At 40.9% G+C, this 27,164-nt stretch overlaps 2 protein-coding genes across 6 annotated transcripts in view; one reads left to right on the top strand and one right to left on the bottom strand.

The window, feature by feature from the left end:
* Window positions 1–5,546, bottom strand: part of RPGRIP1L (RPGRIP1 like) — a 98,878-nt gene extending 93,332 nt beyond the window's left edge. For 2 of the 3 annotated variants that reach the window (XM_070388428.1, XM_070388425.1), the window contains exons 1-3: window positions 5,480–5,545; window positions 1,830–1,921; window positions 128–272 (exon numbers count right to left, since the gene is read on the bottom strand). In XM_070388428.1, coding sequence (XP_070244529.1) covers window positions 128–272; window positions 1,830–1,914 — 230 coding nt within the window. In that variant the 5' untranslated portion in view covers window positions 1,915–1,921; window positions 5,480–5,545. Of the gene's footprint in view, window positions 1–127; window positions 273–1,829; window positions 1,922–5,479 lie in introns of all 3 variants that reach the window. The other variant, XM_070388427.1, reaches the window with a different exon arrangement.
* A 181-nt stretch (window positions 5,547–5,727) lies between these two features.
* FTO (FTO alpha-ketoglutarate dependent dioxygenase) overlaps window positions 5,728–27,164 on the top strand; it is a 423,247-nt gene continuing 401,810 nt past the window's right edge. Inside the window, exon 1 of one of the 3 annotated variants that reach the window (XM_005890937.2) lies at window positions 5,728–5,898. In XM_005890937.2, the coding sequence (XP_005890999.1) occupies window positions 5,854–5,898 (45 nt within the window). In that variant the 5' untranslated portion in view covers window positions 5,728–5,853. Of the gene's footprint in view, window positions 5,899–8,512; window positions 8,532–27,164 lie in introns of those variants that run through there. The other 2 variants (XM_070388424.1, XM_070388423.1) reach the window with 2 other exon arrangements.

The following is a 27,164-nucleotide window of genomic DNA, read 5'->3' as shown; positions in this document are numbered from 1 at the left end:
TTACAACCTGCCTTGCTCCAAAAAAAGATTCAAGGTGGGGTTTTCAATTAAGTTTATAGAAAAGCATATCCTCCAAACTTTACAGAGTCAGGAAAAAAAAAAAAAGCTAAAAGCTTTTTATCATAACCTTTTAATTTTATCCTCTTGCTTGCGGGCATGCTGTTTAAGTAAAATGTTCTCATCATGCAAACGCAAAAATCTGTCTTCCAGTTCCTCACGACTGATACGTGACACTGCCTGGCGAGACTTCATTGTCCGTGTTGTTGAAGTTTCTGCAAAAATGCCAAGGTAATTAATAGTAGGATTACTTAAAAGAGCCTCTAAAAACAATAACTGTTGATAGTAACATAATCTCTGATGCTTTAGAAAATGTTATAGCATTGTTCATGTCACTGATTGGACCTAAGAACAAAAATCTTTGCTATTAATACTTTATATGCAATATTAAGGATATGAGTAACAATAGTTTCCATTCAAAAATGTATTCCAATAACTGTCTTTAAGAACATAAGATGGAACTCTGATTCAATAAAGACTTTTCAATTTGTATGCTGAATGTTGAAAAAAACTAAACTAAAAGGGTATCTGGAAGTATTTTTTTTTTTGCAAAGGTAAGAGTTATAACAAAAACAATATGATTATGATATTTTTCTGAGCTATGGGTGTTGGGTTATAGAAAATAAACTATAAAATCTGCAAGACCAAACAAACAAAAACCTTTGCAAATCATTTATAAGCTATCACACTTTTTTAAAGAACTTTTACACCTTTTAGCAGGTGTGTATGATATTTCTTTTACATATGCTTAAATTTGATATTTTCCTGTGAAGCTGGTCAATTTTCAACAGTCCTCCACAAGAAACAAAGAACAAATGGACAAAGATTAAAGCCCTATAAGGAGGTTACTAGGGCAAGGATTGAACTTAGGGTATCAAATACTAAAAAATAGCCTTGCACATTTAAAATTTCTTTGTATTTGAATCCCCGACATTCCATTAAAGATCTAAAGCAATGCTGATACAGTTTATTTACTCTTAACAATAAAAGCTGTACAGTCAAATTTATTTTTTTCAATGAATAATGTTTTGACCACCTTTCTTTAGTACTTGAAGGTGGCTACCGGTAACACTTTGATTAACAAGCTTGTAGAGAAGACGTAGTGGAATATATTTGACATCATCGGCTTCTCGGTGACAAATGCTGTGGCATGACAGCATGGCTGACATTCTGTACACACAAACAGGAACACAGACCTACACTCTAAATTGTTCCTTAAAGCAGTACTTTTCTTTTTCAATTTGAAAGTGCTTTTTAGCTCCATAGCAACCACTAAAGTGATAAAAGGACAAAGAAAACCTTTAATGTGTATTAATTTGATAAAACAAAGTCAATATCGCTTTGATAAACAAACCATTTTGAGATACTCTACTTGAAAGGCAAAATTTTTTAAATATGGCATTTCCTCCCATATAAAACTTCAGCATAAAGAAACATTTTAATGGTGAATGTGATTTAAACCAGGCAATTCAGTTTGGAGGCTTGGTACTCTCTGTGTAGTTCCACTGATGTGTGGAATTTTAAGAAGATGATTTATAACAATTCTTTATCAGAACAGAGGGGGATTTTACATTTTCTATGAGCTGTTGATAATTGATGCTTGCAGTAAAATACCATATGTTGTTCTAAATTCTCCATCTTCTTGTTTAGTCCAATCAAGAGCTATATAGTGCCTTTCAATGGCTTTGTTTGTATGAATATCAGAAATACTTTAAAAGTAAAGAAGTTACTGATCAAAGTTCATAACTGTAATATGTAACAGCTGGCCATACCTTGCAACCCTCCCATGCCAAAGAGATTTAGACCTATATCTTTCACAGGCAGGTCTCCTGCAGTCTCATCAGTGGGACCAGACATTGCCTATCTGTGGAGAAGAGAAAATTCAAATAAAATCTTTCCAAGTTGTAACATTAACTATGCAATGGAATGAACCAAATAAAATGAACAAGGCACTAGAACTTTAATGGACATCTTATTGCCCACATGTGCTGCTTGAAGAAGATGAAAGCTTCTATTTTAAAAGTAATACTACATTCAATCATGGAGCCAGTGTTCCTTTCAACAGTATATTTCCTATAGTTTGCTGAGGAAATGAGGTAAGATTATCATTCTTCCTTCTCTCTTCTTCTTCTTCCTCTGTTTGCAAAAAAAAAACCCAGAAAACAAAACCTTCCCCAAATTTAAGAAAGACCTCCTGTCCATCCTCCATCCCTTTCTCTGCTCCCCAAAAGAAAGCAGGTATCAAAATACTTCAGTCAGGAACTTGATTCAAATGGTTGTTCTATTACTTACTGGCTGGTCAAGTCACTAATCATGTGCAGAAAACAACACCTGTTGTTAAAAGTGGAGAAAACAACACCTGTTCTCACAGAGTTATTTTAAAGGTACATGAGATAGTAAATTAAAGGCATTTAACACATTTGCCGGGGATGTTAACGTCACTTGAATACTAATCTTCAGCTTGATGCACAAGGGAGTTGGTAGTTTTCTGTGAAAGAGGTTTCATAAATTCACCAGCTGGATTTGTTTTTGTTGTGTCTTTTGTTGCCATGAAGCCTAGGTCCCAGGGCTTCCTACCTCCATGTACATGCTGTCCAGCTAATTCTGGCATTTTTACAGTTTCTGTTCTTTACAGAGATGCACCATAGTAACTTAGTTTCATATGTGGATGTGGGTGGTTCATGCAACATTTAGTAATGCAAAGAACCAGTGAAGATGGCCTAAGGCAGAGGTTCCCAATCTCTAGCACACTGGTCCTAGAATACAGTCTGAGAGAATAAACCAATTTGCCTCATTCACCTCTGTATTCTCAAACGCTGGGACAGAGCTAGGCACATAGCTGGCATTCATTAAATAGTTGGCAAGTGAATGAATGGAGTCCTTGGGGCTTCAGGGTCTGGAGCCAGAGGTGGTTTCCAAAATCTTGTACGCATTATGTGTATATGCATTATCTTTTAGAGACAGGGTTAATAACTTTTATTATAACTCATCAACGTTGCAGACCACTGAGTTTTTACTGTGACGTAAACAACAGACATATGCCTGGGATATCATCTACTTCTTTTGGAAACACTCCTACAGGAGAGGACAATTTAGGAACCAAATTATCAAGAAGTTTAAACACAGGACAACTGTGAAAATGATAACTTTTCCACAGTAGAATTATGGTGGCTTTTATAATAACAACAACAATGAAGGTGATGGTGTTAACATTAATTGAATGCTTAGTAAGATGTGCCAGGCACTCTTGAGGTTGTTACTAAAGTGTGTCCTACTTTACAAACGAAGAAACCAAGACAACAGCTTAGGGCAGTTGCCCAAGGTCACATATCTATGAAGTATCTGTTTGGCACTATTTTTGATGGTCAAAACTGGGAAGCAGGCAGGTGGTGTTACTGGCATCTAGAGGTCAGAGATGATGCTAAATATCGCAGAGGTCTCCAATCTTTTTTGGCACCAGGGATCAGTTTCATGGAAAACAATTTTTCCATGGACCAGGGTGGGAAGGACAGCTTCAGGATGATTCAAATGTGTTACATTTACTCTTTATATTTCTATTATTATTGCATCACATCCACCTCAGATCATCAGGCACTGGATCCTACTATAGTGTACAGGAACCACAAAAAAGAATTATCTGGCCCCCAATGTTAATAACGCCAAGGTTGAGAAATAATGCATGATGTTGCAATGCCTCCCCAACAGTTTCATACAATCATTCCTGGTTCACTATGTGCCACTCACAGTTCTCTGCTGCTGCCGCTGCTAAGTCGCTTCAGTCGTGTCCGACTCTGTGCGACCCCAGAGACGGCAGCCCGCCAGGCTCCCCCGGCCCTGGGATTCTCCAGGCAAGAACACTGGAGTGGGTTGCCATTTCCTTCTCCAATGTATGAAAGTGAAAAGGGAAAGTGAAGTTGCTCAGTCGTATCCGACTCTTTGCGACCCCATGGACTGCAGCCTACCAGGCTCCTCCGTCCATGGCATTTCCTAGGCAAGAGTACTAGAGGGGGGTGCCATTGCCTTCCCCGCACTGTTCTCTAGATTCTTCAAATCCATGGTACCCTTGCCTTGCTCAAGGTCTTTGCACTAGCTGGCTCCTCATTCTTTGGGGCTCAGCTCAATCATTTTTTCCCCAGAAGCCTTCCCTTAGCATCCAATGCTACCATACTCTTCCTCCCAACTTCAGCACTGTTTATTTCTTTTACAGCCATCATCCCCATTTGAGATTATCACGTGTGCAAAGCAAGTCGCTTCAGTCATATCCAACTCTGTGCAACCCTATGGACTGCAGCCTGCCAGGCTCCTCTGTCCATGGGATTCTCCAGGCAAGAATACTGGAGGGGGTTGCTGTGCCCTCCTCCAGGGGATCTTCTGGGCCCAGGGATCGAACCTGCATCTCTTATACCTACTTGCATTGGCAGGTGGGTTCTTTACCACTAGCGCCACCTGGGAAGCCCGAGATGATCATATTTACTGCTATTTACTATCTTCATTGGTCTTCCCTGGTGGCTCAGACGGTAAAGAGTCTGCTTGCAATGCGGGAGACCAGGGTTTGATCCCTGGGTCGGGAAGATCCCCTGGAGAAAGAAATAGCAACCCACTCCGGTTTTCTTGCCTGGAAAATTCCATGGATGGAGGAGCCAGGCGGGCTACAGTCCATGGGGTCGCAAAGAGTCGGACACGACAGAGCGACTAGCACTTGCACTATCTTCATTACTACTTCTTCTATACTAATAAAGTAGAAGCATCTTGAGACCCGCATCGGTCCCGTTCCTAGCTGGTAGAGAATAGTGCCTCAGGGCACAGGGTGGACGCCAGTATTCATGTTTATGGAATGAATAAATGAATACTTGGTACTGAGGCTAAAGAGTAAACAAAGTCTCTACGGTCACGGAGTTCATAGTCTATAGGGTACTCACGATAAACAAATAATTGTAAATAATTAACCAAATAAGTTACTTGGGAGGCTTAGGAGTTTCTCAATCAACTTGTTGTTGTTGTTCAGTCGCTAAGTCGTGTCGGACTCATAGCGATCCCATGGACTGCAGCTCTCCATACTACTCTGTCCTCCACTATTTCCCCGAGTTTGCTCAAATTCCTATCTACTGAGGCAATGAGCGAACTACTTGCAGGTGACCTTTTGCCTGAAGAAGGACCTGGATAAGCACTGTACTTAGCCTCACCCCTCAACAACTAAGGTTCAGGGCTGGGATAGAAAATTTCAAACAGATACTGGGAGTCGGGATAATGGGCGGGCTGTGATTCAGGCCTGAGTAGGTGAGGTGTCTCGTGCTGGGCTGCTCTTCACGTGAGCAGAACGCCAAGGCCTTCTCCAGGAGGTAGAGCAGACCCCACGACCCCGGCCCGTGCTAGAGGTAGAGGGTCGGCTACCTGCACCCCTCTACTCCCCGGGTGTACTCACCGCCACTCTCCCAGCCGCTAGCTACCGTTGCTATAGCGCCGACGGCGACAGCCGGCCGAGAGGAGCACGGGAAAAACATGGCAGGCACCGTTGCCTTCTGGGAATTGTAGTTCTTTTTTGGGCCCTCGCCAGCCCGCTTGCTGAGCAGCAGACTACGCCTGCCCAGCTGTCGGACCTGGGAAATTCTCTAGCTTCCAACCCCGAGGCACATTCCGGCCTTACCGCGGTGCACCCTGGGAGTGGTAGTTCTCTCCTTTCCGAGGGAGAATGGCGCCAGGCGGGATCTGGACGCCAAGAGAACTACATGGAGGAGGCGGGGTCCAGGGCTAGGAATCTACGCGGTTAGTAGTGGCGAAGGCGGCTATAACGGCAGCATGAAGCGGACCCCGACGGCCGAGGAACGAGAGCGCGAAGCTAAGGTATTTCGGGCTCACCCGAGTCTGGGATCTTTCGTGCACTTGTAGCTGGGGTCTGGGAACCGGAAGGGCTTGGTTGGATGGCAAGCGGACCCACGGTCTTAAGCGAAGGGGTTACAAGGCCTTGTCAGCAAGGGAGCCAGAGACTTTGGGGGCTTTGAATACGTGCTGCTCGGGATGCAGGCCTAGTCCTAGAGGACCGACTCACATGAGAATTAAGACACCCGTTTCCTTGTCCTGCTTCTGCACTTCATTCCTTGGTTAAGTTTGTAGTTACCCTTGTGCCTCAGTTTACCGGACTCTTAGACGCTTGTGATCATATCAGTTGTGCTTTCCTCTTCGGTAATGATTTCTGTGGATTGAGATCGGGTTAGGTGAGAAAATCTGTGCGATCAGATGTATGTATTTGAAACAGTTGTCTGTGTTGTGTGTCTTCCGCATAGCGGATGTAGAGTTTTAACTACAATACCGTTTTCTACTTTGGGGGGTTCACGCTGTAGCAGTTGTTCCAAGGGATGACAATAATAATTGTTATGGAATTTTCTTTTTTTAGTATTTATTACGCATCAGACTCTGCGGTTCCATAATATTTATATTATTTCGTATTCTTATCACAGCAGATCGCAAGATAGCTATTATACAGATGGAATATCAAGAGTCCTGTTTTACAAATGAAGACTTGAGGCTCAGAAGAATTGAGTGTTTCTCTCATTCCCCAAATCAAGTCCTATCAATTTGTCTAAAAATATTGGTAATCTCTTCACTTTTTTCCATCTTCACCACCTGGGACCGGGCTACCATTACCTCCTCAATGGACTGTACCAGTGATCTCCTTATTGGTCTATATTCACTTCTGCATCCAATCACTCCTTGGTCCCCTTTTGTCCCCCCTTCCACAAAAGACACTTCTTCACACTGTAGTGTGTGAGCTTTTCAAAATGCAAATGCAATCATGGCCCTTTCCTTCTTACCTCCTCTGTCAACCAACTGTTTAAAAATCTTTCATGGGATTCCTTGGTGGTCCAGTGGGGCTCCTGAAATGACTTGAGTTTGATCCCCAGTGGGGAAACTAAGATCCTGCAAGCTGGATGGTGTGGCCAAAAAAAATAAACAAAAAACTTTCATGGCTTTCTGATGCTCTTAGGATAAAAAGGAAACTTCACATGACCTACAGTGTTTTCCACAGTGTAAACTCTACTTGCATCATCCACAGCCTCAATGGATGTGACCCCTCTCTGCTCCCTGCCCATCAACCACATTGGCCTTCTCAGAAGTCCCTATTTCCCCTGCTTTATATGGTTACAGGTTTTTTTTTTTTTGTTGTTGTTGTTGTTCAGTCACTAAGTCATGCCTGACTCTGTGATCCTGTGGACTGTAGCACTCCAGACTTCCCTGTCCTTCACCATCTCCTGGAGTTTGCTCAAATTCATGTCCATTGAATCAATGATGCTATCCAGCCATCTTGTCCTCTGTCTTCCATCCCTTCTCCTCCTGCCTTCAGTCTTTCCCACCATCAGGGTCTTTTCCAATGAGTTGGCTGTTTGCATCAGGTGGCCAAAGTATTGGAGGTTAAGGTTCGGTATCAGTCCTTCCCATGAATATTCAGGGCCTTTATACATGCTGTTTGTTGGTCACTCTGTATTAGGCAATTATTGGAAGTCAGAGCCATTGGTAAATGAACCAGATGCTGTTTATGCTGTCAGAATTTGGAGTCCTCAAGTGAACTCACTTTACTTTGTCTTAGGGCAGTACCTCTATGGATTGAAGATATAAAATATACTGTATTATAATCTGAGTTAGAACTTCCCTGGTGGCTCAGATGGTAAAGCGTCTGCCTACAATGCGGGAGACCCAGGTTCAGTCCCTGGGTTGGGAAGATCCTCTGGAGAAGGAAATGGCAACCCACTCCAGTACTCTTGCCTGGATAATCCCACGGACAGAGGAGCGTGATAGGCTACAGTCCATGGGGTCGCAAAGAGTCGGACACGACTGAGTGACTTCCATATATATATATATATATATATATATATATACACTCTGTAACCTGAGTTAGGGCTTTGCTGGTGGCTCAGTGGTAAAGAATCTGCCTGCAATGCAGGAGATGTGGGTTTGATTCCTGGGTTGGGACGATCCCTTGGAGAAGGAAATGGCAACCCACTCCAGTGTTCTTGCCTGGGAAGTCCCATGGACATAGGAGCCCGTGGGTTGCAGCCCATGGGGTTACAAAGAGTCAGACAGGACTGAGTGACTAAACCACCACCACCACTGTGACCTGAGTTATAGCAAAGTTTCTTTAGAGTCCTGAAGTTTTCATGCTTGAACCTGTATGTGATAAGGCAGTATATAAAGATGAGTTGTTGTTCAGTCGCTAAGTTGTGTTTGACTCCTTGTGACCCCATGGACTAGCCTGCCACGCTCCTCTGTCCGTGGAATTTCCCAGGTAAGAATACTGGAATGGGCTGTCATTTCCTTCTCCAGGGGATCTTCCCGACCCAGGGATGGAACCAGCGTCTCCTGCATTGGCTGGCAGATTCTTACCACTGAGCCACCAGGGAAGCCTGTACAGATAAGTGCAAAGGAGAAAGATCCTTCTGCGTTCATCTACAATAGTTCAAAGGAACAAATGTCACACAATGGTATTGGGCATGATGTCTTTCTTACCTTTTGGGTTTACACTGAAAGTTACTCATTTCTTTTGTAAAGACTTATTTAGCACCTATTATTTGCCTGACAGGCTTCCCAGGTAGCTAAGCTGGTAAGGAATCCCCTTGGAATGCAGGAGACCCTGGTTGGATTCTTGGGTTGGGAAGTTTCCCTGGAGAAGGGATAGTCTACCTCCCCCAGTATTCTTGGGCTTCCCTGGTGACTAAAGAATCCACCTGCAATGCAGGAGACCTGGGTTTGATCCCTGGGTTGGGAAGATCCCCTGGAGGAGGGCATGGCGACCCATTCCCGTATTCTTGCCTGGAGAATCCTCATGGACAAAGGAACCTGGCGGCTATAGTCCATAGCATCCCAAAGAGTTGGACATGAGTGAGCGACTAAGCACAGCACAACACATTCGCCAGACCCTGGGATTCTGATTTTGGCTAAGATAGAATCCTTGTTCAAAGGAGCTTTTACTCTTTTAAAACTCTTAACAGTTGTTGTTGACATCTGATGGATGTTGAAACCAAGGCTTGCAGGAGTTAGAACTTGCCCAAGGTCACCTGGTTGCTCTGTGACACTAGGGCCCAAAGCAAGGTCTTCTCATTCCAAAGCTTTTTTCCATTTTCTGCTCGTAAAACATGTTGAAATGATAGAGCAAGTTGTCTGCCTGTTTACTTTAAAAAATTTCTTTGATCTTTATTTAAAAGTTAATTTGAGAAATATTACTGGTTAGAGCAAAGTATAGGAAAGCAAGTTTTAAATCTTAAATAGAAAATGTTCATTTAATCATAAATTATTTTCTCTTTTTCTAATCCACTTTATTGAGGTGTACTTTCCGTACCATAAATAGCACCCATTTATAGTGCACAATTTGGTGAGTTTTGACAGATGTTTACACCTGTGAAACCACCACCACAGTTGATACGGAGAACATTTCGATCCCTTCCAATGATTTCCTCTTGCTGATTTGCAGTCAGTCTCTTCCCCTGCCTTGGCTTCCAAGCAACCACTAGTAAGTTTTCTATCACTGTAGATGAAGTCTGTGTTTTCTAGAATTTCATATAGATGGACATATACTCTGTGTATTATTGAGTCTGTCTGCTTTTAATCAGCATGGTTTTTAAGATTTATTCATGTTGTTGCCTGTATCTCTACAGTCACTAAGTCGTGTCCAACTCTTTGTGACCCTGCTGTCCATGGGATTCTCCAGGCAAGAATGCTGGAGTGAGTTGCCATTTCCTTCTCTAGGGGATCTTCCTGACCCAGGGATTGAACCTGTGTCTCCTGCTTGGCAGGTGGGTTCTTTACCCCCGAGCCACCAGGGAAGGCCTGGATCAATAGCTTGTTCCATTGTATTGCTGACTGTGTACCGTGTGGCTCTGGCGCATTTGTTTATTCATTCGTGTGTTGCTGAACATTTGGATTGTTTCTGAGACCATTATGAAGGAAGTGGCTCTGGCCATTCATGTGTAAGTCTGCGTTTTCATTTCTTTTGGATGAACACCAGGAGTCCACTTGGTGAGCCCTATGGTAGTTCTGTGTTTAATCTTATAAAAAACAGCTCAACAATTTTCCAAAGTGATTCTCCCGTTTGTATTAGTTTCTCAGGACTGCTGGCACAAGTTACCACAATGTCCGTTTTTTAAAAAAAATGGTTCCTTTTTTTTTTCTACAAGGACCACTTTTAAAGTCTTTATTGTATTTGCTACAATACTGCTTCTATTTTATGTTTCTTGGTTTTTTTCTTTTTTTTGCCACAGGGCATAGGGGATTTTAGCTCCCCAACCAGGGATCGAACCCACACCTTCTACACTGGAAGGCAAAGTCTTAACCACTAGAACTTCAGGGAAATTCCAGCCTTGCTGTCTTAACACAACAAAAATGTATTCTCTCATTGTTCTAGAGATGTGTCTGAAATCAAGGGGTCCATAGTACCCCTGATGGCTCTGCTCTAGGGGAGAATCCCTCCTTGAGTCTTTTAGCTTCTGGCGACTCTGGGCATTCCTTGGCTTGGGCTGTGTAACTCCAGTCTCTGCTCGAGTCTTCCCCGTGACTGCCTTCTTTGTGTTTTTCTGACGCATTTCTCTGCATCTTTTCTCTTGTAAGGACACCGGTCATTGCAGTGAGGGCCTCCCCTAAATCCAGGATGATCTTAATTTCATGATCCTCAAGGTCCTTAACTTAATTCCATATGCAAATACCCTTTTTCCAAATAAGATCACATTTAAAGGCACCGGTGGTTAAGACTTGGACATATCTTTTTGGGCGTGCTATTCAAACCTGCTGCACCATTTGACATTTCCATCTCAGCTGCGTATGAGAGCTGTGGTTACTCCCTGTCTTCACCAATACTTAGTATTGTCTCTTGTTTAAATTTTAGGCCTTTTAGTGGGTGTGTGGTGGTATCTCATTGTGGTTTTAATTTGCATTTTAGTGATGACTAATGAGAATTAATATCTCTTTGAAAAGCTTTTTCCATCTTGTAACATGTATGAGTACTTTGTTCCTCTTTGTTACTGAATAATGTAGTACTCCAGTGTCTGAAAGGATTACACTTGGTTTAATCCCTTCCCCTGTTGGTGGATATTTGGGTTGTTTCCACTATTTGGCTATTACAAATAATGCTGCTATGAACATCTGTGTTCTACTTTTTATATATACCTATGTTTTCATTTCTCTTAGATAGAGATCTAGGAGTGGAATTGCTAGGTCATATGGTAAATCTGTGTTTAACATTTTAAGAAACTGGCTGTACTGTTTGTTATGGTCTGAATGCTTGTGTTCCCCCCAGATTCTCTTACTGAAATTCTAATCCCCAAGGTGATGGTATTAGGAGGTAGGGCCTTTCGGAGATGATTAGGTGGTTAGGAATGGAATTAGTGTCCCCTCTACAAGAGGCCTGAGAGAGCTCCCTTGCCCCGTCTGCCATGTGAGGATACATGATTAAGTTGGGTGTCTGAAACTGGAAGAGGGCCTTTACCAGAACCAGACCATGCTGGTTCCCAGATTTTGGACTTCCAGCCTTCAGACCATGAACAATAAATTTCTGCTGTAGATAAGTCACCCAGTCTATGGTATTTTGTTACAGCAGCCTAAATGGACTAAGACATGGTGCTTTCCAATGTGGATACATCATTTAATATTCCTGTTTGAAGGTTACAGTTCTTAACATCCTTGTCAACACTCGTCACTGTCTTTATGAAACCGGGTGTGAAGTGGTATCTCAGAGCACTCTTACATTTCCTTTTTCTGATGTCCAGTGATGTGAAACTGCTTCTTGTGTAGGTTGACCAGGTATAAATCTTCTTTGGTGAAGTGGCTGTTCAGATCTTTTGCTCTTTGTTTTTTTTTGGTTGGTTTGTGTTCTTAATAGTAAGTGTTATGAGTTATTTGTATTTTCTAGATATCAGTCCTTTGTTAGAGATATGTATTGTGAGTACTGTCTCTCTTCTTTAGTTTACGTAATGGTCTTTTGAAGAGCAAAATTGTTTAATTTTGATAAAGATCCAATTTATCGATATTTCTTTTTATGATTCTTGCTTTTTGTGTCATATCTATGAAGTCTTTGCCTATCTTAAGGTCACAAAGATTTCTTGTTTGCTTCTTAAACTTTTTACCCCCATCATGGGTAATTGCTTTTGGTTTTCCTTTTCTCTCTGAAATAGATTACATTTTCTTCTTGTGATTGCTTATGTCGTAGACTTTTGTATAGTTCACATGTCTGGAGGGTGAATAAAAAGGTTGGAGTAAATAGCTTTTTATGATGGCATCTGTTTAATTTGTGTTAACAGCAGAAGAGGGTTCCAAAGTATATTCATGAATTTTTAAAATCAGTTGTTAAAATAAGGCATGCAGCAGGGTAGTTCAGCTTAGTATTTGAAAAGCTGAGTTAGAATCGTGCTTAGTTGCTCAGTTGTGTCCCACTCTTTGCAATGTCATGGACTGTAGCCCGCTTCTCTGTTCATGGGGTTTTTCAGGCAAGAAAACTAGAATAGGTTGCCCTTTCATGATTAGGTTTGGCCACAGTGCCAGGGACCCAGTAAGTATGGCTTTGATTGAGGGTTGCCCCAAGAACCTTTTGCTGATATAAGGCTGCCCCTGTATTTTTGTGTTGTTGCTGTTTTTTTTTCCCAGATTATATAATTTATTATTTTGAAATGATTTAAAATTTATAGAAGAGCTTCAGGAGTGGAACAAAGAGCCCTCACAGCCTTATCGTCCAGATTTGCTCACATCTTGTTAACATTTGCTTTACAGCTCTCTCTCTCTCTTTCCCTATATATAAATACATGAACTATTTTTTTTTTATGAACCATTACAGAGTAAATTGGTGACATCAATCCTCTTTACCCCTGAATACTTCAGCATGTATTTCCTAAGATGCTTTCTTTTTTTTTTTTTTTTTAAATTTTATTTTATTTTTAAACTTTACATAATTGTATTAGTTTTGCCAAATATCAAAATGAATCCACCACAGAGATGCTTTCTTATATATAAACATAGCTTATTGTCAATTTCAGAAAAGTTAACTGATAAAATACTCTTATTTAGCCCAAAGCCCATATTTAAATTTTGCTAATTGTCCTAATAGTATCTTTTATAGCATTTTTGTTTACCTGGTCCAGGTTTTAATCCAGGGTTATATGTTACCTTTAATTGTTATGTCTCTGAGGAAAAACAACAGAATGGGAAAGACTAGAGATCTCTTCAAGAAAATTAGAGATACCAAGGGAATGTTTCATGCAAAGATGGGCTCAATAAAGGACAGAAATGGTATGGACCTAACAGAAGCAGTAGACATTAAGAAGAGATGGCAAGAATACATAGAAGAACTGTACAAGAAAGATCTTCATGACCAAGATAATCACGATGGTATGATCACTCACCTAGAGCCAGATGTCCTGGAATGTGAAGTCAAGTGGGCCTTAGAAAGCATCACTATGAACAAAGATAGTGGAGGTGATGGAATTCCTGTTGAGCTATTTCAAATCCTGGAAGATGATGCTGTGAAAGTGCTGCACTCAATATGCCAGCAAATTTGGAAAACTCAGCAGTGGCCACAGGACTGGAAAAGGTCAGTTTTCATTCCAATCCCAAAGAAAGGCAATGCCAAAGAATGCTGAAACTATCGCACAATTGCACTCATCTCACACGCTAGTAAAGTAATGCTCAAAATTCTCCGAGGCTTCAGCAATACGTGAACTATGAACTTCCAGATGTTCAAGCTGGTTTTAGAAAAGGCAGAGGAACCATAGATCAAATTGCCAACATCTGCTGGATCATGGAAAAAGCAAGAGAGTTCCAGAGAAACATCGATTTCTGCTTTATTGACTATGCCAAAGCCTTTGACTGTGTGGATCACAATAAACTGGAAAATTCTGAAAGAGATGGGAATACCAGACTACCTGACCTGCCTCTTGAGAAACCTGTATGCAGGTCAGGAAGCAACAGTTAGAACTGGACATGGAACAACAGACTGGTTCCAAATAGGAAAAGGAGTACGTCAAGGCTGTATATTGTCACCCTGCTTATTTAACTTATATGCAGAGTACATCATGAGAAACGCTGGGCTGGATGAAGCACAAGCTGGAATCGAGATTGCTGGGAGAAATATCAATCACCTCAGATATGCAGATGATACCACCCTTATGGCAGAAAGTGAAGAGGAACTAAAAAGCCTCTTGATGAAAATGAAAGTGGAGAGTGAAAAAGTTGGCTTAAAGCTCAACATTCAGAAAACTAAGATCATGGCATCTGGTCCCATCACTTCATGGGAAATAGATGGGGAAACAGTGTCAGACTTTATTTTTTTGGGCTCCACAATCACTGCAGATGGTGACTGCAGCCATGAAATTAAAAGATGCTTGCTCCTTGGAAGGAAAGTTATGACCAACCTAGATAGCATATTGAAAAGCAGAGACATTACTTTGCTAACAAAGGTCCGTCTAGTCAAGGTTATGGTTTTTGCAGTGGTTATGTATGGATGTGAGAGTTGGACTGTGAAGAAAGCTGAGCACTGAAGAACTGTGGTGTTGGAGAAGACTCTTGAGAGTCCCTTGGACTGCAAGGAGATCCAACCAGTCCATTGTGAAGGAGATCAGCCCTGGGATTTCTTTGGAAGGAATAATGCTAAAGCTGAAACTCCAGTACTTTGGCCACCTCATGCGAAGAGTTGACTCATTGCAAAAGACTCTGATGCTGGGAGGGATTGGGGGCAGGAGGAGAAGGGGACGACAGAGGATAAGATGGCTGGATGGCGTCACTGGCTCGATGGACGTGAGTCTGAATGAACTCTGGGAGTTGGTGATGGACAGGGAGGCCTGGCATGGACAGGGATCGCAAAGAGTCAGACATGACTGAGCGACTGAACTGAACTGAACTGAACTGAATCTGGTCTCCTTTAATTTCCTTTAAATTGCTTCCTCACCCTTTCTTTGTCTTTTAAGATATTGACGTTTATAATGAGTAAGGCTGTGACCTTTGTGATGAGTACAGGCTATTTGTTTTGTAGAATGTCTCTGTGTTCTTATGTATCTGATATTTCCTTATGATTAGTTTCAGTTGTTTAGTAGCTCAGTAGTGTCCGATTCTGCGACCCCATGGACTGCAGCGTGCCAGGGAACCCTGGTATGCTGGCTTAGATTGAGAATATGCATTTTGGGGCTTGTATATATTTGAGGAAAGATAGGGGCCATTGGAGATCACAGTCCTGCCTATAAAATTGTTCTTTTTGACCCGAATGAACTGTGTTTGAAAGTTTCTCAATTATTTTCCATCCAAGAGATTTCACATGAAAGTCTGGATGGCAGGCTTTCTTGAAAAACTAGACTGTCTGGCCACATTGGGCTTGCATTTCACTAACAGAGCTGAATAGTGGCTGCCCCTTTAGATGAGAATATACTTTCTCTTCTGCCACACCCCACCTTTGCCCATTTAGTCACAGTACAGGCTTCCCTGGTGGTTCAGACAGTAAAGAATCCACCTGCAGTGTGGGAAGACTGGCTTCAATCCCTGGATCAGGAAGATCCCCTGGAGAAGGGAATGGCAACCTACTCCTGTGTTCTTGTCTGGAGAATCCAATGGACAGAGGAGCCTGGTGGGCTACAGTTCATGGGTTCTCAAAGAATCAGACACGACTGAGTGACTCACACTTGCACTTTTCTTTCACAGTGGTTTAGAGTGTGAGACTTTCGAGTGAGATTTCTGGGAAATCCCAGAATTGAATCCTGCCCAATCACTTGCTTTAAGTAACTTAACTTCTCTGTACCTCTGTCTCCTCATCTGTAAAACTGTGGTGAGTGCTCAGTGGCTCAGTCGTGTCCAGCTCTTCGCGATCCCATGGGACTGTAGCCTGCCAGGCTCTTCTGTCCATTGAAATTTTCCAGTCAAGAGTACTGGAGTGGGTTGCCATTTCCCTGTCCAGGTGATCTTCCTGACCCAGGGGTCGAGCCCACGTCTCTTGCGTCTCCTGCGTTGTCAGGCGCATCCTTTACCACTGCACTATTGATGATTGTCCTGAGGATGAACTAAGATACAGGTGAAGCACCTGAACATTGTGTTGCTGTTATTACTGTCATCTCATTGTCATCATCATTACCACCTGTCTGATCCCAGTAGCTATTTTAGCTTATGTTGAGAACATTCATTCTGTGAACTTATACTGAGTGTCTAATTGAGCTCTGGTGGCCTCGGCCTGCAGCAGCCTGAAGTGGGGCTCTGATTCCTGACCAGAGATTGGGGTTGGGTTGCAGTGGTGACAGCACCAAATCCTAGCCACCTGACTCATGGGCCTGGCTCTTTGGCTTTGCAGAAGAGAATTCACAAAGACAGTAAGTAGTGAAACAAGTGAAGTGTTTATTAGAAGGAAGAAGAGTCCACAACCTATGGATAGACAAATAGGCAGGCCGAGAGAGAGAGTCACACTCTCATGGTAGTTTGAATCACTTTTATGGGACTTTTCTTCCCGGTTTCCTTTGACCAGTCATCTTGCTTTGCCTGGTTCTGAGTCTGTATTTGGTATTTACCTCCTGTGTGTGCCTGCACATCTCTTAGACAAGATGGATTCTACCGAAGAGGCCTATGGGTAGTTAGCACCCCTTAGCATCACTCCCCTTTTGACCTCCAAGGTGCCTTTCTTTGCATGTGTAGTCAGGGAGGCCTCCTCACTTCGGGAATGGGAAATATGTGGTCTCTTATCTTCTCTCTGGGCAGGGCCCAGCCTGTTCTTTTGACCGTCCTGCAATTTTTGTCTTTGAGTGTCTACCCTGTGTGCCGGAGGTGGGGAGCGGGGACATCTATCTACCTCCTACGTCTTAATCAGGCAGATTTTCTCCATTAGGGGTTCCACTATCCTTCCCATTCGTCCCAAATGGTGCTAGTTATATGCCGCCCTTGGAAGAATTGAGAATATAAACTATTTTCTGGGTTCCTTGGTTCAGTTGAGGGGCCTGGTTAAGTGCCAAGCAAGGTCTGGCAGGTTTGGTCCTGCAGGACGGGCTTCTTTTCTAAGGAAAATACGTAATTAAGCAAGTACCAGCAGTAGAGTGGTGTGTTTCACCATGGGAATGGCACGTGGTAGCAGGGAGCATCTACTGTGGTACGGGGATCATGGAATCTCTTCCCCAGGAAGATCTGTTTAACCTGGTCTAGGGACACGAGAGAGGAACATGGTGGGCGACAGTCCGTGGGGTCACAAAGAAGCGGACGTGATTGAGCACGCATGCAACGGTCGTGGAGTTCCTTCCTAAGGCTTCTTTAAGAGTGTATCCGTATACCAGGCCCAGGACTCTGTTAGAGGTTGCTTAGAAATACGATAACTGTTCTTATGTGGGTGTTGAACTCCAAGTGAGCTTTCAAGGTTCTTAATGCTGGCTTGGGTGAGATCATCATTTTTTAAGGTGTTGAGCATAGAAACAGTTTACCTTTATTACTGAGAGAGTTATATACTAAATAGGCACATAATAATTTTGTTTAAGAAATGTACATTTTAACTTTACAGTGGAGAAACCTGGCAGTCACTCCCCCAGCCTGGTAATCAAGACCAGCGTCGTCAGTGGCGACAAGTCATGGTGATGACATGAACCCTGGATCTGTTTAATTCATAATAAAGTGATTCAAGTGGTGAAGAAAAAAATGTATTTTTATCAGTGAAGGAATGTATCCAGAATAGATAAGCCTGCTGTTTTCCAAATAAAAATCATTAAAAAGTCTTCCATTTTTGGTGATAATTGGCTTAATATCATCTAAAATAAGCCTTAGGTTACAAGACCTGATGAGCTGTTAATATATAATAACTCAATTTAAAAAGTCTGTTATTTATGTATGAAGTGTTAGTCTCTCAGTCATGTCTGACTTTTTGCGAGCCCATGGACTGTAACGCACCGGCCTCCTCTGTCCATGGGATTTTCCAGGTAAGAATACTGGAGTGGGTTGCCATTCTCTTCCCCAGGGGCTCTTCCTAACCCAGGGATTGAACCTGGGTCTCCTGCATTGCAGGCAGATTCTTTACCGTCTGAGTCACAAGGGAAGCCCACTTTTTTTTATTCTACCTCAGGTTATTTTATTTTTTGCAGTTTGGTCCTTTAGTGAAGTTCTGAGAAGGTTCTTTTGGTCCCTACCTTCATCATGGGCCATCCTGGACTGTTTTACCAGTTTATCTGATGGTAGTTTGGGAAACTAAATGCAGAACATTTTTGGTGGTGGACCAATGACCAGGGGACTTAAAGAAATTAAAACTTCATCTGACAGATTCTACTCTGTTTTTTCCCCCAAATCCAGATTATTTTTTTCTTGATCTGTCTTCCAGGGTGTGGGTCAGTCTTTGTGTGTGTGCTGAGTCACTTCAGACTCTGCAGCCCTATGGGCTGTAGCCCGCCAGGCTCCTCTGTCCATGGGATTCTCCAGGCAAGAACACTGGTATGGGTTGCCATGCCCTCCTCCATGTTATCATTCTGACCCAGCATCTGACCTGTGTCTCTTATGTCTCCTGCATTGGTAGGCAAGTTCTTTACCACTAGTGCCACCTGGGAAGCCCCTTAGGTCAGTCTTTAATCCTCATTTGATAGTTTAAATCGCCTTCTCTAGGTAGAAGAAGGGTTAGGTTTTTTTGCTTATAAGTGTCCACACCACTTTAAATACCTTCCTTGAAAATTAGCTAGTTAAACCATCGAATCACAGTGAGTTCTTGTTACTTTTTATTATTTTCAGATTTTTTTAATTGAAGTATATTAATACAGTGTTGTGGTAGTTTCAGGTTTATTCAGTTCTGTTTCTTAACCTTACTTTTTCTTTTATTGAGAGATAATTCAACATACCGTATAATCCACCCACTTAAAGTGTGCAATTCAGTGGGTTTTGGTGTATTCAGAGTTGTATAATCATCACCGTGGTTAAATTTAGAACATTTCATCATCCACCAAACAAACCCTGCACAGACCCAGCCGTTTAAAAATTAACTCCATTGGTTTCCATCAGTAATATGTGTTCATGGTACACGGGGAAAAGAGGGCCCAACCTTCACCCTTATCAGGAACGCATCCGTCCCCCAGAGGCACATCCTGTTAACCTTTTTGATCCTAATGTTGGTTTTGAAAACTAAGTTTGCCATTGGAAAAGAGGTCTCTGACACTTTAAACAACCATTAACTTCTTTGAAGACAGCATTGATGTCTCATTCATCCTTCCATCTTTCCAGTGTACTTGGTGGAGAGTCTTGCACATAAAAGAAATTTGTAAATATCTTTTTTTTTATAGATTTTTTAAAAAATTTTATTTTATTTTTAAACTTTACATAATTGTATTAGTTTTGCCAAATATCAAAATGAATCCGCCACAGGTATACATGTGTTCCCCATCCTGAACCCACCTCCTCCTCCCTCCCCATACCATCCCTCTGGGTCGTCCCAGTGCTCTAGCCCCAAGCATCCAGTATCGTGCATCGAACCTGGACTGGCATCTCGTTTCATACATGATATTTTACATGTTTTATAAATATCTTTTGACTGAAGAGTGAATGATCAAGGCCCAGCGTCTGAGACATGTTCCATGTGACCCCCAATAATGATCATACTGGCTCCCTAGCTGCTGATTGGATTTATAGTGGCTGAGTTTAGCAATACAGGTTCTGGCGTTTGGACTGGATGCATCAAGAAAGTTTAAAGAAAGTTTGAGGGACTCCCCTGGTGGTCCAGTGGCTAGAACTCTGATACTAGGGTCAGTCCCTGGTCAGGAAACTAGATCCCCATATGCTCCAACTAAGAGTTTGCATTGTTGCAACTAAAGTTCCTGTGTGCAGCAACTAAGACCCAGTGTAGCAAATAAATGTATAATAAATATTAAAAATAATAAATTGGTGAATTATTTAAAAAACACAAGTTTGGCACCATGTCTTTTTAGTTTTGTTATCACTGTTCTATCCATGGCTGGATGGCATCACTAACTCAATGGACGTGAGTCTGAGTGAACTCTGGGAGTTGGTGATGGACAGGGAGGCCTGGCGTGCTGTGATTCATGGGGTCGCAAAGAGTCGGACACGACTGAGCGACTGATCTGATCTGATCCATAGTACTTAACATGGTGCCAGACATACAGTAAGCATTCCATAAATATTTATCAAATGAACGAATGAATTCCCAAGAGCATAGCCTGTTATTGGTTGTTAGGCTTTCATTAGTGAGAGATGGAACCAGAACCTGAGAGAAATAATGGAGAATGGTTAAATATCGACACCTGTGGATTTCAAATTACTTTACCTGCCACATGTGCCTGGGTGCTCAGTTGCTTCGTGTCCGATTCTGTGTTCCCAAGACTGTAGTCTGCCAGGCCCCTCCGTCCATGGGGTTGCCATGCCCTCCTCCAGGGGATCTTCCCAGCCCAGGGACTGAACCCCCAGCATACCCTGCTTCTCCTGCATTGGCAGGCAGATTCTTTGCCACTGAGCCACCAGGGAAACCCAGATGCTCTCTAGGGTTACATTTTTGTTTCTGCTACAAACATCTGACCTGATGCCATGCCCATCATATATTTACCCTATAGTTTTGTAAATGACCCGCTTGTGAAGCCAGCGTGCCTTCCTTTATGTTAAAGAACTGCCCTGTGGATAAGTGTCTGGGTTGAGACCTTTATAGCTGGTAGAAGGGCTTCCCAGGTGGCGCCATGTTAAAGGATCCACCTGCCAATGCAGGAGATGCAAGAGACTTGGGTTTGATCCCTGGATCAGGAAGATCCCTTGGAGGAGGAAATGGCAACCCACTCCAGTATTCCAGCCTGGAAAATCCCATGGACAGAGGAGCCTGGTGGGTTGAGCACAGCACACACATGCAGCCGGTAGAAACTAGGTAGACGACTTAGTTTGAAGGAACAGATTCTGTTGCGTCCGGTCTGTGGGGGAGATTTGTTCCCAGTTGCATGAGTGTCTCCATAACTGTTTGTGATCAGAGATTCAAAGGTCTGATTTTTGCATTAGCCCTAAGTCTGCCCTTTGGCGCCTTCATTTAGTGACCAGATCATTCAAGGCTGAGCCTTAAAGGCTAGAATTTCTTCAGTAATAATATAAAATGGGCTGATGTGGCAGCCTTAACTCATTCTGTGGAATTGGGCATGATTAAAGTCTCAAGGCTGCATTAATTCAGATTTTCTCTTTCCATGTACAGCAGTCGTTTATCTCACTGTTTTCCAGGTTGCCATTTTTTGAAAACAGAGATGGAAAATTTTGCTGATTTTTTTTTTTTTCTGTCAGCATGAACATTCAGCTTTTCTTTTCACCCCCCTTTTCTTACCTTTTTACCCCTTTGAAAATAGCATCAGGCAAACGAATGCGGACAGTATAGTTTCCGCGGACTCCAGCCTGTTGTCACGACAATCTCGTTATTTAGGTAAATAGTGTGCCATTTTTTGCTGACTCAGCAGCCAATATGCTGCGAGCAATTTTTGTGTCGGTCACGTGATTGGCTGGGATCGCTATTAATGAGACAAATAATTGGGACGTCTTCGTCGTTGTTCCCCTAAAACCTGATCCTGGTGTTGGAACCAACCAGGCAGAGGAATTGCATATGCAGTCCTCAGAAGGAAAGGATGAGTAGCCAGGGTGCCCAGCTTTTAAATTCATCAGACCCCTGCTGCTTAAATTGCCCCAGCTGTTAATGCTGGAACCATTACAGTAATGGACTCACCAAATGAAGGGGAACGAAGACACGCACACTTTATTACCAGAGGGGCAATTTTCTTTTCATCTGTAATAGCAGCAGTGCCTCTGTATTGATCAGCCCATCAAGATACTAATCCTCTGTAAAATTACTCGTTATAACTGAAAATGTGTTAATCCAAGTCAGTCTGTGTCCCGACTGTCTACTTACTATTGAATACAGGCGATGAGATGGTTTATTTTTCATGATTTAAAGCCTCTGCCCTGGAAATGGCTGGCATTTCCCTCGGAACACGGAGCGCTTAATCTTAGCTCTAGCCCAGGGTTGTCTTTTTGTTTTAAACAGAACATCACCCACTTAATTAAGGAGTGAGTGTCTGTCTTGCTGTCTGAATTATGCCGGTGTTTTATGTTCTGCGGGATTTATTAAGCATCTTGTTTTACATTCCGTGTGTGGTTTGTGCTGTAAATAAAAATAGGCCCATCTTGCACACATTAGAAATTTGCAGGTAGCAAAACGTCAATAAGTAGCAGGGAGGGAAGGTTCTTTGATTTATATTTCAGGCACCAGGCTGTGCTTTGTCGATTGAACTCATAGGCAGGATGCTCCTGGTGTCTGCTATGTGGCAGATGTGTTCTGGCATCGTTGTGTGAGAAAGTTTATGGTTATTTCTGCACCCTTGGTTCAGTAGATTGCTTTTTAGACAATGAAGCATATCTACTCTGCCCCTTCCCCTTGTGTTTTGTGAGAAATGACTATAGCTAGATATTATTATAAGAAGACCTGTTAAAACTGAGTTCTATCTTCCTTAATATTCAGAATTTGAAGAATTACTCTTTAAAACTTCCATTTTTTAAAAAAAAATTCAGTGTAGTCTCTGTGTACATCATGTATTTATTTGTACACAGACCCAAATACCCTCTTGGCAGTATTTTTATTTATTCTAATACACTGTCATTGCTCAAAGCATTTGTGTGGCATTATTCATCGAATTCATTCAGAAATCCTTAACTAGTACTTTCTTGTGTCAGGACGACCCGGGGCTGAGGATTCAAAGATGAAAAAGGTACAGTCTCTGCCAGGGAGGAAAGGGCAAAACTCAGTCTGAAGATAGGCATGTGAACAAATAATTACAGTAATGCAGTATTGTAAATGTTAAAATCCACTTGCGAATGTAGTTTCTAGGAGCAGATAGGAGTTATGGGCACCATAGCAAAAGCAGCCTCATCGATTTTTCTTGCTGTATTACCAAAAGCAGAATTAAGCAATTTAATCACACCTGAAGACTTGCATCTGAATGATTCCCAGCTGTTTGAAAGAAATCTCATCTTTCTGGAGACTTGTTTACTGCCCCCTGGGGACAGTCAAAAGAAAGATTTCCAAAAATGTATGATCAGTGACCACATCTTTGGGTATGTGTAGCTTCCCACGGAGACTACTTTGCAGGGGATAGTGTTTATTTGATTGCTTATGTTCTGGCATTATATTGTAGGTCAGTCTTGTTGCTTTAGAGTATAGTTAATCAAGAGAGACAGTAGCCTGTCCTGGTTAAGAGCATGGATTGGCCAGCCTGCCTTGTTTTTCCCCTAGCGCTCTCTAATAGCTGAGCCGTCTTGAGCAAGTCATCTCATCTTCTTGAGCCTCAATCTTTATCTGTAAAATGGGGATAATCACAGATGTGAGCATTAAATGGTTTAATATATGTAAAGCATTTAGAATAGTGATGGCATATATAAGTATTGTGTTTATAAGCATTAGCTGTTATTGCTGTGGATGTGACTGTAGGCTAATGAAATTATTTTCTGCATGTAGTTCATGGAAGGTGACTCTGTAAATGTGTGACCACAATATGTGTGGCATATAAGGTGGAGAAGCATTTTTTTATTTAAAGTACTGGTTTTTCCTGATTATGTAATTTGTTATTTTAGAAGAATTTTAATACATAGAAAAATACCAAGCAAGGAAAAAATATCTCATAATCCTTCAGAGGATTCACTGTGTTACATATTTGTTAGAATATTATTATTATGCCTGTTATATGTACTATATATGTAATATGGTCCTAATTTTACCTAAAATAAGTTTATGATGCATATTTATACAAGAGATATTTTAAACAAAAATTGGAATCATAATGTGCATATTATGGACTCTGGTTTTGGACACTGGTCTTTTTTACTTACCTGCATCCAGTATATTGTGAATATTTTTCCATATTGTTACAAGTATATGGATTTTTTTTTTCCTGCTGTTATAAATTATCCTTCAGTGACCATTCTTGTGCATAAATCTCTGCACAAATATCTGCTATTTTCCATAGGGTAAATTAAAGGAAGGTGAATCGTCAGGTCAACATTTGTAAAGATTTTTGGCTCACGTTGTCAAATTGCCACCCAGAGGGGTGATGCCAGTTTCCATTCTGACAGGCAGTGCATGAGAATGCATATTTGTCCATCCTTTCCAACACCGGGAACTGTCACGAGATGAAAATATTTGCCGTCTGAAAGAGATGAGTAGGAGCTTATTGTAGAACGAGTTTATATTTTCTTAATTACTAAGTACTGTATGATTGAAGTTCCTTCTACTGGGTTTATTGGCCAGATACAGTTCTTTTGTAATTTGTTCATTCATATCGCCTTCATTCATTTTACTAATGTATATCTTTTCTTATTGATTTGTAAGAACAGTTCATAGATTAAGGGTATTATTATTTGTTACTCATGTGCTGGAAATATTTTTCCTAGTTTCTTTTTTTACATTTGTATTTTTGTTATTCAAAAGTTTTCCTTTATTTATGAATAGGAAAAATTTTCCCACTGAAATATCTAATTAATGGTCACTTCTATGTCCGTCTAGTTATTTTACATTTTAGTTTTTCCACATAATTCTTGTAATGCATCTAAAATCTAGTTGGTGTATGGTATGGAGTAGATGTCTCATTGCTCCTAAAAGATTAACCAGTTTTCCCTGCTGCGTTTATTTACTAGACTGAATGCCAAAACACTCATAGCTGCTTTTTATTCTGTTTCCTTTGTTTTGTCTGTTATTCTGAAAAATCACTTTAGTTACCAGAGTTTTGTGGTACCTTTCAGTATCTGGCAGTACACGGCCCCCATGGTTATTCTTTGTTTTAAAAGTTCCTTGGCTCTTACACTGAGAAGGCAACTTAAACATTTTTACAGAGAAACTTAAAATTCACTTTTTCAGGATCTCCTGTATATTTTACCAACCCTTTGGTGGTGTTTTGTTATTGTGTTAACTTTAGAGCTTAAATTGGAAAGAACTGAAGTATTTATAGTAAAGAAAATTTCTTATTTAACAGTGTTATCTTTTACATATATTTAGGCTTTCTTTTATGACCCTCGGGAAGTTTTGTAATTTTCTTCAACCAGATACTTTTGTTACCTTTTAGGATTATTCCTGGGTATTTTACATATTGAATTACTATTTTTGGTTACTGTTGTAAATGGGGTATTTTTAAATTGTATTTTTAAAATCGTTCTTGAGAAAACTTTTCTTCTGTGCTACTTGACCGTAGTACAGAACGCATGCTTATCATCCTAACAATTTTTTGTTTTGCTTTTCTTGGGTTTTCTAGGTGTTTAGTAGTTAGATAATTTAATCATTTGCAAATAAAACTTGGTCTCTCTCCCGCTTTCAGTAATACACTCTCCCCTCCTTTTTTTCTCTTCGTTATTACATTGTCTAGAACCTCTAAATAGTGGTGATAGCATAACCATGCCTTTAATAGTGATGCTTTGGGATTCTAGTATTAAGTATAATAGTAGTTGTTGGCAATAATCTTTGATTCTTAGTTTACTTTTTTTTTTTCCCTTTAGGACTGAGGTTGAATTTCTATTGAATATTTTTTGACATCTATTTAGATGGTAATATCTTTCCTTCTCCTACTGATAAGATATAATCTCTTAATACAGCTTCTAACATTGTCTCCTGGTGACAAATCCTAACTGGTCACATTGTGTTGGCCTTTTAGCATGCTACTGAATCCAACCTTTTTGTATTTCAGTTAGGAAAGTCAGATGGGTCTGAAGCGGTGATCACCAGGGAAGCTGGAGAGTGATACCCTCAGGGGGTATGTCAGAATCTTCAAGGAGGCATATTTAATATACATGTTAAGGTCATAATTCATACTCGAGTTAGTAAAACTTAATAAAGCTCTTTTGACTAATATAGAGGGAGATAAGATGAGTTAAAATGCTGTGAAATATTCCTTTTTGTGCTTTATTTAGTTTTGATAGCTAGTTTAGTTTTGATACATAGCATGTGTCATAAAATGAATTACGCCATTTTCCTCCTCTGTGCTTTAGAGCCATTTATAGAACACCAGCATTGTTTGTCCCTGGAAGTTTGAACTAAATTAACTTGTAAAACTCTTCATGCGATGCTGGGGAAGATAATTTTTGGATGACTTTTTCAGTATCTTTTCTAGTTAATGGTCTATTTAGTTTTCTTCTTTTTGAGTAAATTTTGGTCCTTTTGGTTTCTCAGAAATTGAGGTTTCAAATGTATTGGCATCGTATTGAACATATTCTCGGGTTTACGAAGATAGAATTGTACCGTTTCATAATTTAAAAATTCCATATTCACTCTTTTTATCTCCTTTTAAATTATAACTTCCTGTATACATATATTGTCTTCAAAAATTGATTTTACTTGTTTTAAAACTAGCTCTTGGATTTGTTTATGTTTATTCACCTATCTTTACCTCTGCCTTTGTTGTTTCCTTCTGCTTTGCTTAAATTTCTTTTGTTTTTATTTTTGAAATAAAGTCTGAGTTCTTGAATAATTTGTTCATTTATTTTCATTCTTTTTTTAATATGGAAAGCACTTCAAAATCTTAAAAATAATTTTCTGTGTTTCTGTAACAATTTGTGCCTGTTTTTGTGGCACTTACCTTTCAGTATTATAATGATTTTTTGTTAATCTCTTTCTCTGCTTCATTTTACAAACAACATTTTATTTATTTTTTCATTCCAGTCTGTGTAGAATCTTGAACACCACACGCCCTAAATAATCAGTCTCTCCCTTCACAAAGGAATTAACCACTTCCCAGATTTTTCATTGTGCCGTGTAGACTTTACATGAAATAGTAGCTGCCATGGTGGGAGCACTTCACTGGTAGTTAGGAACCTAAACTTAGGACCTTACATCTGTCACTTACTAGGCATTCATTAACTGGTACGAGTTCCCCAGCGTCTGTGATGTCTCCTCATCTGTAAAATGGCAATGATCATTCACTCCCCTCTGCGTCTTCTGAGTTGTTGTCAAATGATAATGAATGTAAAAGAATTGTGAACACACACAAAAAGTTATATGGATGTAAATACGATTGAAAATAAAAGGCTTTTAGTATTCTTGCCTTATCCACTACTCTACCATCCCCATTCCCCAACAGAGAAATTATCAAGTTTTTTGGAGCAGAAACTATTAAAAAAAAATGTGTGTGTGTGTGTGTATA

The sequence above is a fragment of the Bos mutus genome, chromosome 18, assembly GCF_027580195.1.
Source record: "Bos mutus isolate GX-2022 chromosome 18, NWIPB_WYAK_1.1, whole genome shotgun sequence".
NCBI classification, from domain to species: domain Eukaryota; kingdom Metazoa; phylum Chordata; class Mammalia; order Artiodactyla; family Bovidae; genus Bos; species Bos mutus.
Note: the sequence above shows the minus strand (reverse complement) of the source record. Positions and strands in the feature narration are given on the sequence as shown.